This window comes from Nomascus leucogenys, chromosome 9, assembly GCF_006542625.1.
Source record: "Nomascus leucogenys isolate Asia chromosome 9, Asia_NLE_v1, whole genome shotgun sequence".
In the NCBI taxonomy this organism is placed as follows: Eukaryota; Metazoa; Chordata; class Mammalia; order Primates; family Hylobatidae; genus Nomascus; species Nomascus leucogenys.
The window spans coordinates 18870131-18884322 of record NC_044389.1 but is presented as its reverse complement, the minus strand read 5'-3'; the positions used below and the strand labels follow the sequence as shown (position 1 = coordinate 18884322).

At 35.5% G+C, this 14192-nt stretch overlaps 1 protein-coding gene across 2 annotated transcripts in view; it reads right to left on the bottom strand.

Moving 5' to 3' along the window:
* The window catches only part of ASPM (abnormal spindle microtubule assembly), a 63558-nt gene that overhangs the window by 27967 nt on the left and 21399 nt on the right, over window positions 1-14192 (bottom strand). For both annotated transcript variants that reach the window (XM_030818703.1, XM_003264504.2), the window contains exons 11-17: window positions 13348-13493; window positions 13172-13257; window positions 12423-12644; window positions 10342-10549; window positions 10113-10255; window positions 9868-9996; window positions 5754-5948 (exon numbers count right to left, since the gene is read on the bottom strand). In XM_030818703.1, coding sequence (XP_030674563.1) covers window positions 5754-5948; window positions 9868-9996; window positions 10113-10255; window positions 10342-10549; window positions 12423-12644; window positions 13172-13257; window positions 13348-13493 — 1129 coding nt within the window. The remainder of the gene's footprint in view (window positions 1-5753; window positions 5949-9867; window positions 9997-10112; window positions 10256-10341; window positions 10550-12422; window positions 12645-13171; window positions 13258-13347; window positions 13494-14192) is intronic.

Genomic DNA, 14192 nt, shown 5'->3' with positions numbered 1-14192 from the left:
TGCATGATGTTCACTGCAGCAATATTCACAATAGCAAAGACATGGAATCAACATAAATGTCCATCAATGACAGTCTGGATAAAGAAAATGAGGTACATACATACCATGGAATACTATGCAGCCACAAGAAAGAATGAAATCATGTCCTTTGCAGGGACATGGATGGAGCTGGAGGCCATTATCCTTAGCAAACTAACATGAGAACAGAAAACCAAATACTGCATGTTCTCACTTATGAGTGGGAGCTAAATGATGAGAAAACATGGACACACAGAGGGAAACAACACACACTGGGGCCTATTGGAGGGTGAGGGGTGGGAGGAGGGAAAGGATCAGGAAAAATAACTAATGGCTACTAGGCTTAACACTTGAGTGACAAAATAATCTGTACAACAAACCCCCATGACACAAGTCTACCTATATAACTGTGAAAGAAAAATAAATTGGGCCCCCGAAATCACTAAGCTTAAAGAAAAACTCAAGCTGGAAACTGTTTAGGGCAAACTTGTCTTCCATTCTATTCAGCTATCCCTGTGCTCACTGAGGTAAATGCATATCTGATGCCTCCTTTGGAAAGGCTAATCAGAAATTTGAAAGAATGCAACTGTTTGTCTCTCACCTAGCTGACCTGGAAGCCCCCTCCCTGCTTTGGGTCTTCCTGCCTTTGTTTCAAGTTATCCTGACTTTCGAGATTAAACCAATATACTTCTCACATATATTGATGTCTCATGTCTCCCTAAAATGTATAAAACCAAGCTGTGCCCCGACTGCCTTGGGCACATGTCAGGACTTCCTGATGCAGTGTAATGGGTGCACATCCTCAACTCTGGCAAAATAAACTTTCTAAATTAACTGAGACTTGACTCAAATTTTGGGGATTCATATAACAAACCTGCACATGTACCCCTAAACCTAAAATAAAAGGTAATTTTCAAAAAAAAGAAATGTAACACATAAGCACCATGGAATACTATGCAGCCATAAAAAAATTATGTCTTTTGCAGTAATGTGCATGTAGCTGGAGGCCGTTATCCTAAGTGAAGTAACACAGGAACAGAAAACCAAATATCACATATTCTCACTTATAAGTGGGAGCTAAACACTGAATACATACGGACACAAAGATGGGAACAACAGACACTGGGACTGCTTGATGAGGGCGAGCCAGAGGGAAGTGTGGGTTGGAAGGTTATCAGGTACTATGCTCAATACATGGGTGACAGGATCATTTGTACACTAAGGCTTAGTGACATGTAATTTACCCATGTAACATATCTGCTCATATATCCCCAGAACCTAAAATAGAAGTAGAAGAAACAAAAAAAGAATATACAATGTATACTGAAGGTAGCATGGCAACAGGACAAGGATGGTCATTTCAGCAAAACATGCTGAAACAACTGGATATCCATATATTTTTTAAATGTCCTCTAAAACAAATCATCTAAAAATTAATTTTAGGTGAGATCAAACTGAGGAAGACAAAACATTAGTGCTTGTAGAGTATAACATAGGCATACATCTACAAGGCCTTAAGATAAAGAAGATAAAGAAACACATTATATAACACACAAAAAATACTAACAATAAAAGAGAAACAAGAAATTTCATTAGTAAGATATAAAACAGTAAGTTATAGCTTGGGAGAAGATACAACACACACATCAAATAGAGGCCTAATAACAATCATAGTATAAAGCTCTTTTATAAATCCACAAGAAGGCAACAGTTTTAAAAGATGCTCAAAATAATACTTCACAAAAGATTTCCAAAATGGAAAAGTTGTTCAACATCATTAATGAAGAAAAATCAAATTAAAACTACTCTGAATACTACTACACAATCACCAGAATGGCTAAAATTAAAAAGACAATTTCCAAAAGTTAATGTAGACATGGAGTCATGTGAATGGTCATAAACACCTGGTGGGTTTTAAATCTTTACAAGTACTTTAAAAAACTCTTGGACAGTGTCTACTAAAGTTGAAATATATACAGGCATATCTCAAAGATATTGCAGGTTCAGTTCCAGACCACCACAATAAAGCAAATATTACAATAAAGTGAGTCACACAATTTTTTTGGTTTCCCAATACATACCGAAGTCATCTTTACACTATACCGCAGTCTATTAAGTGTGCAAAAGCATTATGTCTAAAAAATTACAATGTACATACCTAAATTTAAAAATACTAAACTGCTAAAAAATGCTAAGAACCATGTGAGCCTTCAGCAAATTGTCATCTTTTTGCTAGTGGAGGGTCTTACCCTAATGTTGGTGGCTGCTGACTGATCAGAATGGTAGTTATTGTAGGTAGCTTTGGCAATCTTTTAAAAATAAGACAATGAAGTTTACCGCATTGATTGACTCCTTATTCAGAAAAGATTGCTCCATAGCATACAATGCCACTTATTAGCATTTTACCCAAAGTAGAGATTCTTTTAAAACTGGGGTCAATCCTCTCAAAGCCTGCTGCTGCTTTGTCAACTAAATTTATATACTGTTTTAAATTTTACAAAAAGTAGATTTTTTTTTTTTAAACAGTTAGGGTCTCACTGTGTCACCCAGGCTGGAGTGCAGTGGTGCAATAATGGCTCACTGCTGCCTTGAATTTCCAGGCTCAAGGGATCCTCCCACCTCAGCCTCCTGGGCAGCTGGGACTATGGATGTGTGCCACAACACTTGGCTAGTTATTTTTTTATTTTTTTTATTTTTGAGATGGAGTCTCGCTCTGTCACCCAGGCTGAAGTGCAATGACGTGATCTCGGCTCACTGCAACCCCCGCCTCCCAGGTTCAAGGGATTCTCCTGCCTCAGCCTCCCAAGTAGCTGGGATTACAGGCATGCACCTCCATGCCTGGCTAATTTCTGTATTTTTAGTGGAGATGGGGTTTCTCCACGTTGGCCAGCCTGGTCTCGAACTTCTGACGTCATGTGATCTGCCTGCCTCAGCCTCCCAAAGCGCTTGGGATTACAGGCATGAGCCATCATGCCCAACTTGTTTTTATTTTTAAATGGGGTCTCACTTTGTTGCCCAGGCTGATCTCGAACTCCTAGTCTCAAGCCATCCTCCCACCTCAGCCTCCCAAGTTGTTGAGATTATAGGAATGAGCTACCACACTTGGCTACCAGGAGTAGATCCCATTTCAAGAAACTACTTTGTTTGCTTATCTGTAAGAAGCAACTCCTCATCTGTTCAACTTATATCATGAGATTGCTGCAATTCAGCACACCTTCAGGCACCACTTCTAATTCTAGTTCTCTTGATATTTCTACCACAGCTGTAGTTACTTCCTCCAATGAAATCTTTAACCCATCAAAGACATCCATAAAAGTTGGTTGGAATCAACTTGTTCCAAACTCCTGTTAATGTTGATATTTTAACCTCCTCCTATGATCATGAATGTTTACGATGGCACCTAAAATGATGAATCCTTTCCAGAAGGTTTTCAATTTACTTTACCCGGATCCATCAAAGGAATCACTATATATTGCAGCCATAGCCTTACAAAAATGTGTTTCTTAAATAATACAACTTAAAACTCAAATTTTTATCCATGGACTACAGAATGGATGTTGTGTTAGCAGGCATGAAGACAACATTCCTCTCCTTGTCCATGTCCATGACCAGGTGCACTGTCAATTAACAGTAATATTTTAAAAGGAATCTTCTGTGTAGTAGGTCTCAAGAACAGACTTAGAATAATCAGTAAACCCTGCTATAAACAAATGTGCTGTTATCCAGACTTTGTTGTTCCATTTATAGTGTACAGTCAGAGTATATTTAGCATAATTCTTAAGGGTCCTAGGATTTTCAGAAGGATAAATAAGCATTGGCTTCAACTTAAAGTCACCAGTTGCATTAGCCCCTAATAAGAGAGTAAAACTCTCCTTTGACTCTTTGAAGCTAGAAATTGATTTCCCCTTTCTAGATGCAAAAGTCCTAGATGGCATCTTCTTTTAATAGAAGTCTGTTTTGTCTAGATTGAAAACTTTTGTTTAGTGTAGCCACTTTTATTAATGATCTTAGCTAGATCTTCTGGATAACTTGCTGCAGCTTCTACATCAGCACTTGCTGCTTTATCTTGTACTTTTATGTTATGGGAACAGCTTATTTCCTTAAATCTCATGAACCATTCTCTGCTAGCTTCAAAATTTTTGCAGCTTCCTTATTTCTGTCAGCCTTTGTAGAACTGAATAGAGTTTGGGCCTTCTCTGGATTAGGCTTTGGCTTATGGGAATGTTGTGGCTGGTTTCATCTTCTATCTAGACCACTCACACTTCCTATCAAAGATCATTAATCTCACATTACCATAATAGATGTAGTACTAATTGAAAAAGTTTGAAATATTGTGAGAATTACCAAAATATGACACAAACACAAAGTGAGCATATCCTGTTGGAAAAAGTGTTGCAGACTTGCTTAACACAGGGTTGCCACAAACTTTCAGTTCGTAAAACACCCCATAGCTGCAAAGCACAATAATGCAAAGAGCAATAAAACGAGGTCTGCCTATATGCCTTAAGAACAATTGTACTTCTGGTACAATTGAAGAGAATGAATACATTTCACACCAAAAGACATGTTCATAATACCTTTAATCATAATAGCTCAAAACTGGAAAGCCAAATGTTCATCAAAAATAGAACAGATTAAGTATAGTGCAGAATACGAAATAAAAAAATTAAACCACGGCTATACTCAACGCTGATAAATCTCAAAAAATGTAGTAATATCAAATCAAAGAATTTATATGGTTTGAACTCACCTGTAACAATTCAAAAAGTAAGCAAAACTAAATTATTGTGTTTAAAGAAAACACTTAGGAAAATGGCATGATTAGCATAATGGTTAGCTTGAGCTGGGACGGGAGAGTTAATTGAAAAATGCCTTTTGCTACACTGTCAATATTCTATTTCTTGGCCTAGATGGTTTTACATTGGTATTTATTTTGTGAAAAATCATTAGGCTCTATATTTTTATTTTGGGTAATTTTCTATGTGTAATATTTTACATGTTAAAAAAAGGTTAAAAAAGACAATTATTAAAAAAAAAACAACAGACAATTATTTAAGTCAGAGAACCCCTCATTTATCAATAATGGTAGCCAGACACAAAAACTTTCAAATTCATAAATCAGATACATGGATGGGGTGAAGCTTCAATGGCATTTACAAATAGTAAATTTAAATAATGCACATCTCTCATGTTATTAAAATATAATTTAATATAAAAAACTAATTTACATAGATGTAAAGACTATATTAAGTCAATATTATATATTTTTTCCTAAAAAGAAAAATAATATAGGTATTCTATAGACCAATTATAAGTACTATTTCCGTTACATGCCAACTGAGTGGAGTAGAGAGAAAAATGTGTACAGCTGTCCCAAAGAGAAGTTTCCAGGACTCAAAGCAAAGATAAAAAAGAACCTGGTTGGTTATGTGGATCTACAAAGTAGAATGGTTCAGTAGGCCAGCATGTCCCACAGAGCAGAAGACGCAACAAGGAAGATAGCAACAGGTACAGAATTAGAATGTTTGCTTTTTCAGAGCAAATGCATTTCAATTATGTTCCAGCCTTCTGCTGAACACCGTAACGAGCTTTTCAGGTAGTAAATATTTGTTAAATTAAGTATTAGATAAAGAATCCTAAAATATAATCATTGAAAACTTCATCACATTTTGCCTTCTTACTTAAAAAGGTCATTAAAATTTTTTAAATTCAAAAATTAGTCCAGGATACTATACCTGAATAAGTGATGCTGCTTTATTTTGAACTTTTTCCAGCTTTTCCTTTTTTAACATTAATAATTTTCTCTGTGCTAAGACTCTTCGCCAATGTTTCTGAATGACGAGTGCTGCATTAACTCTTTTTCTCAATCTTTGTTTTGCTAGGAAATTGATTACAGCTGATTGAATAATTCTTGCAGCTTTATCTGTCTCCTAAAATAAAAAAGTCAGCAAATGTAAATTAAACACTCACTTAAGACCTTAAATTATTCTTTGTAAGATAATCATGTTAAACACCAATCAAATTGATACTGGAAATAAAACACCCCTATACTTCTTGTGTTCATCTTTGGAATACTGATAATTCCAGGCATGTCGAAGTGCTGATAGGTGGGCTTGCAGATATATTTGTATGATGAAACAAAGATTCCTAAGAAATAGTCTAAGATAAAGATCAGACATGTTTGATCTATCACAGATCCTCAGTAATCAAGATAAAGGCCATTTGAAGCGTAATGTGGTATGTTTCTCAGATTCAGGTTCACTGAATTCATGATTAACTTTTAGGAAAGGAGAGCATTGTATGAAAAAAACAATGTGTTAGAGAATTGTAACAATTTGAACAAAGCAAAACACTAAAGGGGAGAAACAAAATACCTCCTACTTTAGCACAGAATACATTGTGGCCTTAGGTCATACAAGCTCAAGAGAAAGAGTATAGTTTGGGTTATGAGAAGTGGTATCTGAGATGCCCAACACTTGTGGTCAAAGAGGAGCCAGCTCCCTAGTTATGTCAGAGGACAATACCCCCCATATCTCTATTTGTTACTTCTGATAATAAATTGCTGTAAATAATAACATATTCTGTGTCCAGCACCATTCTGAACACTTCATGAACAATCCATTTAAATCTCACAACCACCACCATAAGAACAAATGAGCAAATACTACTCTTATGATCAGTAGAAAACTGAGGCATTGAGGTCAAGTAGCTTGTTAGTTTATTGGCAATATAGCCAGGATACGAACCAGGCAGTTTGGCTTTAAAGTAACTTTGCTATACTGTCCAACACTAGATTTCTCAATTTACTTCACTGGAATTGGAGACTAGAAAATGAACTATTTCCTCTGGTGGGAAGGAATAACTTATGGCAGGGATGTCTGGCAGCTTTTTGTGTTGCTGTCTGGGACAGTCCTCCATGCAAGGGTAGGCTCTACACAGAGATTAGCTATAATTCCAATTATTAATTAATAACAATCAGTGGTTGGTATCTGTGCATGAAAATTGTGCAATAGGGGAAACAACTATGGAAATAATCAAACTGTTATTTTTACGTATAAAAAAGGTGACCAATAGATTGAAACATAAATGCTAAGGAATGGTAAGGGCTATATATTGGATCATTCCTCTGGGGAGAAAGAGTAAGCAATTCTAAAATCGGGCTAGGGGAATTATGTATATCACAAGTTGATTAAGTCATCTAACACCATTATCAATGCCCTTGTGAAACCTATGGCCTTTAGGACTGTAGAGGCTCAAGTTAAAAGCACACCCCTGTTAGAGTAAATACATAAATACACAAATAAAATTTTCAAATGTTGCAGTTTAGAAGTATATTGCATTTGAGACAAAAGTTGTAAGGGTCAGGGCATTCATGGACAAAATAGACTAAAGTAAATTGTAACTTATCTCAGTTTTTAGATCATCTCTATAGAACTAAAATACAACTTTACATGCCATTAGAGAATTTAAAGATGGAAAGTAAATAAATTAGAAGAGGCAAATATATTACCAAATTTCACAAGTATTTGAAAATTACATATACTGATGATAAAAGTTTCCATGCCTATGGTCACTGGCCCTTTTTAATCAGACTGTTGTTGAGTCAGCCAGGTACCAGCTTATTTCTTTTATCTTGCCTCATATATATAGGGCCAAATTCTAGGACTTCTTTTGCTTTGGAGTTTATGTCTATTTGTTGACAGGAAGAACTGAGAGCTGTAATGTACCAGGGGATGCTTCAATAGTTCATCAGGTAATTTTAGCTACTTGACAAAGTTTCTTTGTCACTATAAAAGTTTGAGCCACTCCATTATTAATAGATTTATATGAATTATAACATAAAAGCAAAATATAAAACCTGAAAAACAGCTATCTCAAGTTAATATGTTTAGTAGCTTGCAATCACATAGGGAGCCTGCTGCTTAATGTTCTAAATAGAAAATGGAAAGATATAATTGGATGTGAGGTAACTGTATAAAAGAGGGAGTATGGGCACCAAGAAAAAGGAGAGAAGCAGTGGTCTGACTGGGTCCAAGAAGTTTAACCATTAAGTATAGAAATTTCTCTTAATTTAGTCCTTCAAAAAAATGGAAACTTCTATTTGCATTAAGGAAGTAAATCAAGAAAAGGGATCTCACTAGCAAAAAGCTAAGAAAATTGTACAGTTAATATCAGACTAAGGCCAGGTGCAGTGGCTCATGCATGTAATCCCAGCACTGTGGGAGACAGAGTCAGGCAGATCACTTGAGGCCAGGAGTTTAAGACCAGCCTAGGCAATGGGGTGAAATCCTGTCTCTACAAAAAATACAAAAATTAGCTGGGCGTGGTGGCATGCACCTATAATCCCAACTACTCAGGAGGCTGAGGCACAAGAATGGCTTGAACCCAAGAGGAAAAATCTGAAGTGAGCCAAGATCGCGCTATTGCACTCCTGCCTGGGTGACACAGTGAGACCTTGTCTCCAAAAGAAAAAAAAAGCTGATTAATACAAGGCTATCTTGAGCAGAAAATAAAAGCAGAATACATATATATCTATCTCTTATAATTCTAAAACTCTCATTTAATGCAATATACAATGGGTGAATCAAATAGCTTAAGGACTGGCCAGGGGAGACACTTTCCTGAACTCTTCCAATTACCCTAGAAGTACTGGAAGCTTCTAGGGGAATTGCTTTGGGAAAGTTTTCAGGAAGTTATTCCCCAAGTGATATGCAGGCAGGGAGGCAGATCCTGAATTTAGGGGCACTATATGGCACAGAGCATATATAGTAGCAGAAAAGACCATTTGTGAGTGTGAAGACCCTGCCTATTTCCCAAACTTTACTATGAAGAGTTTGAGTAGGGGAAAAGAAAATTATTTCAATTAGTCTTATTTCCAAGTCTGGTGTGAAATGAAAAAACACATATTGTGTTTGAAAGTTGTCAAAATTTAGCTGTTTTACACAGCTACCAAGAACTTTATCATAGATGCATTATATTTCAAAGTTGAGAAGGAATATTGGGTGGAATGTATTTCTGAAATATTTATGATAAATTTTACTAGGCATGGATGCTTGTTTTTTTTTTTTTTTTTTTGGTTTTCCAAATAAATAAATACAATATTAGTTAGTAGATGGAATAGGGAGACAAAAAGATTGAAACAGTTTGTTCAACTTGATCAAGGAGATCATTTCTTAGATTATTAAAAATAACAATTTTCTCAGAACTTAAGAAAAAAATTTTTTACATTAATGTAATTTTTGTACTGTTGGGGTCACAAAGGGAAACAATAAATAACATCTCTATTCTCATGCCCAGATCCTAACATTTTGAAAAATTAATAGCAGAAACCAAAATACCACTTTTAAAACTAATAAAGGATAAAGTAGAAGACAGCTTCATGGCAAACAAACTAAGCTTACTAGTTAAATCACAAAATCAGACACTTGATGCCCAGGCCCAGGCAGCACTAGTTGAGGTCAAGCCTCATACAGCACAGAATAAAAAATTAATGGAAAGCTCCTGCTCTCCAGAGGCAGGTTAGATTCCAATAGGAGGAAAGGAAGAGCTGAGTCAAGCATCCCTATGTATTCCTCATAAATTTAAAAAGCAGATGAAGTTATTCCTCTTCCCCTGGAACAGACTAAGTGAAGGGGTGGACAGAGACTGGAAGATACATCAAATGAAGGGAATATTAGCAATTAGGGAGAAATACTTATACCTCCCCAACCCAAAATACATATACACAATTATTAAATTTATCTTAATAATGCTATACATCCGTAAAATGTAAAATCATATCAAAAATCAATCAACTGATATCTGCTAAAGTATAATTCACACTATAGTAGTTTCATATTCTAGGAGTACCTGATGGCGTTTGAGATCTGTTTTTAGTTTATATTTTCTCCATGTTGTTTGTATGAGTCGAGCAGCTCTTATTTCTTTACGAAGATCCAAAAGCCTTGCACAAAGAAATGACAAATAGGTAATAACCACCTAAAAAAAACCCACAAAAGATAAAAACAGAATATCAACAGAGAATACAGTACTTACTATCATCTTCTGAGACTTTATTATTGAATTAATAATTAAGAAACTCTTCTTTTACTTACCTTTTCATCTGGAATTGTATTTGACATATCTGAATGATTAATCATAGCAGGTATTCCACCAAGGTCTCTAACTGCAGACCTGACCAAGTGAAAATTTTTCTTTTCATTTTCTAGGAGCTCTTTGTATAGCTCTGAAGTATTTTCTATTATGCAGGAGGAAAGGAGAAATTAGCCGTAGCTTCAAATCAGACATGGCAAAAAACTGGAAAAGTAACAAAAAGGGACTAACCATGATCAAATGCTTTAAGTGACATATCCAGAGAACTGTCATCAGATTCAGATGATGAATTTAATACCACTGAACCAGTTTGCGTACATTCCACAGTTTGAGTAGTACGCTGACATATAGCGTCAAATGGCACATAGCAAGGATGGTAATGGTGGATCAGGTAACATAACACACGGCCGTCTGAGAAAGACACTGTAAAATTCTCCACCTGATTGAAAATGCCAGAAAAACAACCGCATTTAGAAAGTAATATAGACATCATGGTTTGCAGAATACCTGTGAATGATAAAGGCAGAGACTGGAGTGACAAATCTACAAGGCAAGTAATGGCAAGTTTGACTGGTAAACTCTAAAATTTAAAAGAAAAAAATTAAACAGAGTATCCCCTAGAACCTTATGTGAGAGCATGGCACATCCAACACCTTGATTTCGGACTTCTAACCTCTGGAACTGTGAGAGAATAAATTTCTACTTTAAGCCACCTAGCTTGTTGTAATTTGCTATGGTAGTCTTAGGAAACTACAACAACAAGCAATGAGTGGATTCTCGTTATTTGTGAAAACTATATTTGTGAATATTGAACCATTGCATAGAGGAGAAATATAAGGTTAGTGTCCTGTGAGCCTCTGGTTATAATATGTTTATCAACCAATCCACACAAAACCTTGTTTTACAGGTGTTTCTGATTCAATAACACTAACTCATGGCCAACAGCATTATAATTCATGCCTGCATTAAAATTAGTTAACGCATATATTTTCTGTATATGGCACATCACAGTGTTCTCCTAAGAACACTAGACAGGGCTTCATTACTACACTTGAATAGGGCTTCATTACTACACTTTAAAGCCATTTTAAACAGGGAACTCACCAACAAACAGCACAAAAATGCAAAAAAGCACAATGCTAAATGGGTCCTGAAAAGGATGCTTGTTTACAGTATAAGAGCTGAAACAAAAAGAGCACCACCTTGTTTGACATCAGCTGGCAATGAGGGCCTAGGCATTCACACACGTCAATAAATGACCACAAAATACTGCAACTACTAATTTTGGCATTAAAAAGAAATTTTAGCTAGTATGCAAATTCCAAATATGGAATTAATTAATACCGATGATCAACTTTGGCTCTCTAGTATTTAGTTAAAACATAGAAGATTATCCATATGTTTAACAATTTTTGTACTAATAACTTCTTGGTATAACCATATTGCAAGGCTTACCATATTTAGCTACACATGCCGTGTATCACTGTTTCTGTCTTATATTTGTTACCAGATAGTTTATCCACATGTTTAGGGGAAATTTTTTTCATATATTTACACTAAGAAGTATACTTCATACAGAAATTCAGTGTCAACCTAACAAATGATTATAGAGAGACTCAAATTTTGTTCTTCTTCCTCTATCTAGTGGTAAGTTCTTAGTTGTCCCTTTCTGAATGTGGGCTTATTTGAATTGACCTTTATAATAATGATATGATTCTTTTATGTCCCAGTTCTACACAAGCATCTTCTACTAAGACTTCCATCTAGGGCATATTTTTCTTTTCTTAGTGATAAAATTATCATGTATCACACAATTGGTGACAGATTAGATGAAATACAGTGTATGATAATACATTCACTCATTTGAGGGAAAGTTTGCTTACACAGATGAACTAAGAAATTCAAGAAAAGGGCCTGGCGCAGTGGCTCACGCCTGTAATCCCAGCACTTTAGGAGGCCGAGGCGGGCGGATCACGAGGTCAGGAGATCGAGACCATCCTGGCTAACACAGTGAAACCCTGTCTCTACTAAAAATACAAAAAATTAGCCGGGCAAGGTGGCGGGCGCCTGTAGTCCCAGCTACTCAGGAGGCTGAGGCAGGAGAATGGCGTGAACCCCAGGAGGCGGAGCCTACAGTGAGCCAAGATCGCGCAACTGCACTCCAGCGACAGCGAGACTCCATTTCAAAAAAAAAAAAACAAAAAACAAACAAAAAAGAAATTCAAGAAAAGACTTCAGGCATTAAGTTTAAGTGACTTGCATCAAAAGTTATTAAAATATATTGGGTTAAAACAAAAAACAAAGAAACTTACCTTTTTATTATAGAAGGAACAAACAGCATTTACCCAATCCATCAATAACTTTATGTTTTCACTATATTGTTCAAAGGAACCACTATCCCTTTTGCCTTTTTTCTTATTAATAAGATCATCATAATGGCATGATAGTAGAGATATTGTTTTCTTTATACCCTTTGTGTGTTTTAGAAAGGCAATTTCTTCCTTTAATTGATCTAAGTTAAGGGAAATATCCACCTAAAACAAACACAAAAAAAGATAAATACCTTCATATTTTCCATAGATTATTTTTAACCCACAGAAATCAAAGTAATTGTCTTCTATTTAAGAGAAACTGTAGAAGATTTTTTAAACCAGAAAGTTAAAAAAATCAAAGAAAATAAAGTGCTTGAAATGGATATTTTAGTACAAAACAGTCGCTTTTTTTTTCCCCAAAGGCAAACACCATCTACACTGAAGTGATAAAATGTTCAGTGGTTAAGAACATGGGATTTGGGGCTACATGGGATTTATCAATGATGTAAACTGTAGTTTCAGTTTCCTCATCTGAGAGGTAGACATAACACCTACTTTGCAGGTGTGATGAAGATTAGATTGAAAAAAAAATAATAATATATATATATAGCATTTATCACAGTTACTGGGGCAAAATAAACCTTATTAAATGATGGTTGTTGCTGTTATTCTTTATTAGATTCAAATTGTTTTTATAAATCAGTAATCAAAATTGATAAAAAGTACAAGATGTACCAAATGTATAATACCTGAAAAGCAAACGCTATTTTCCAAAGCAACCTGAGAGTTTTTTCTCTGTGCCTATCCACAATATCCTTAGATAGAATTGTATTTCCTATAAAAGAAAAGGTTGTCCATTAGCATAATGTACGCACATATCAATATTCAGTGAGGAGAATAAGTTTTACCTCTACTCAGTTTTTACCATGCTCATCACTTAATTCAATTCCTCGTGATTTAAGAACTTGAAGAACAATGTCAACATTGTGCATCTTTTGAAGACGACTTATTGCTGGAATCCTGAGTTTCTTTGAGAGGTCCCAGTTCTGTGTGAGAAGTTCCACGGTTCGCCTGGCAGTAATAAAATGTTCAGATGAACTTATTATAAAAACGTATATGAAAAAACCCTTCACTGAAATATAGTTATTTCCCACATAAATCCCAACAGTTACAGGGCTTTATGATCAGAAAGACTTCAAAAAACTATCTCAAAACTCTGTTGTTTCATAGTCGGCAAGTAGAGTTCTTATTTTAAGTTTGGAATTGAAGTGTGTGAACAGATAATAAGAAAATAAGACATACATACATAAATGCACATATGAACAAAATAATAGGGCTCTACAGAGAAGAGAAAGAAGAAAGGAAAGGACAGAAAAGAGAGGAGAGGGATGTAGAGCAGAGAGGAAGCACATTTATTGGGATGTACTATATTGTACACATCAAGCAAGTGCTTTATTTTCTTATTTCAGTTATCATGGTAAAGCCCACAATTACTTATTGTTAGATGAAGAAACTAAGGCCCATAGAGCTTAAATGAACTGCCTATGGTCATAGAGCTGGTAATGGCAAAACTAAGATGAGAACTAAAATCCAGTTTTGCTAGTTTCCACAGTAATTCCTATATATATATATGTATGTATATATACACACACAAATATTTGAGTATCTACCTAACAGACAGAAAAAGCAAGCCCCAACTGATTTCTGTCTTCAACAAAAAGCTGGTAGATTTAGACAACCATAGTCTCTAAAGGCTAGAAAGAGACTTAA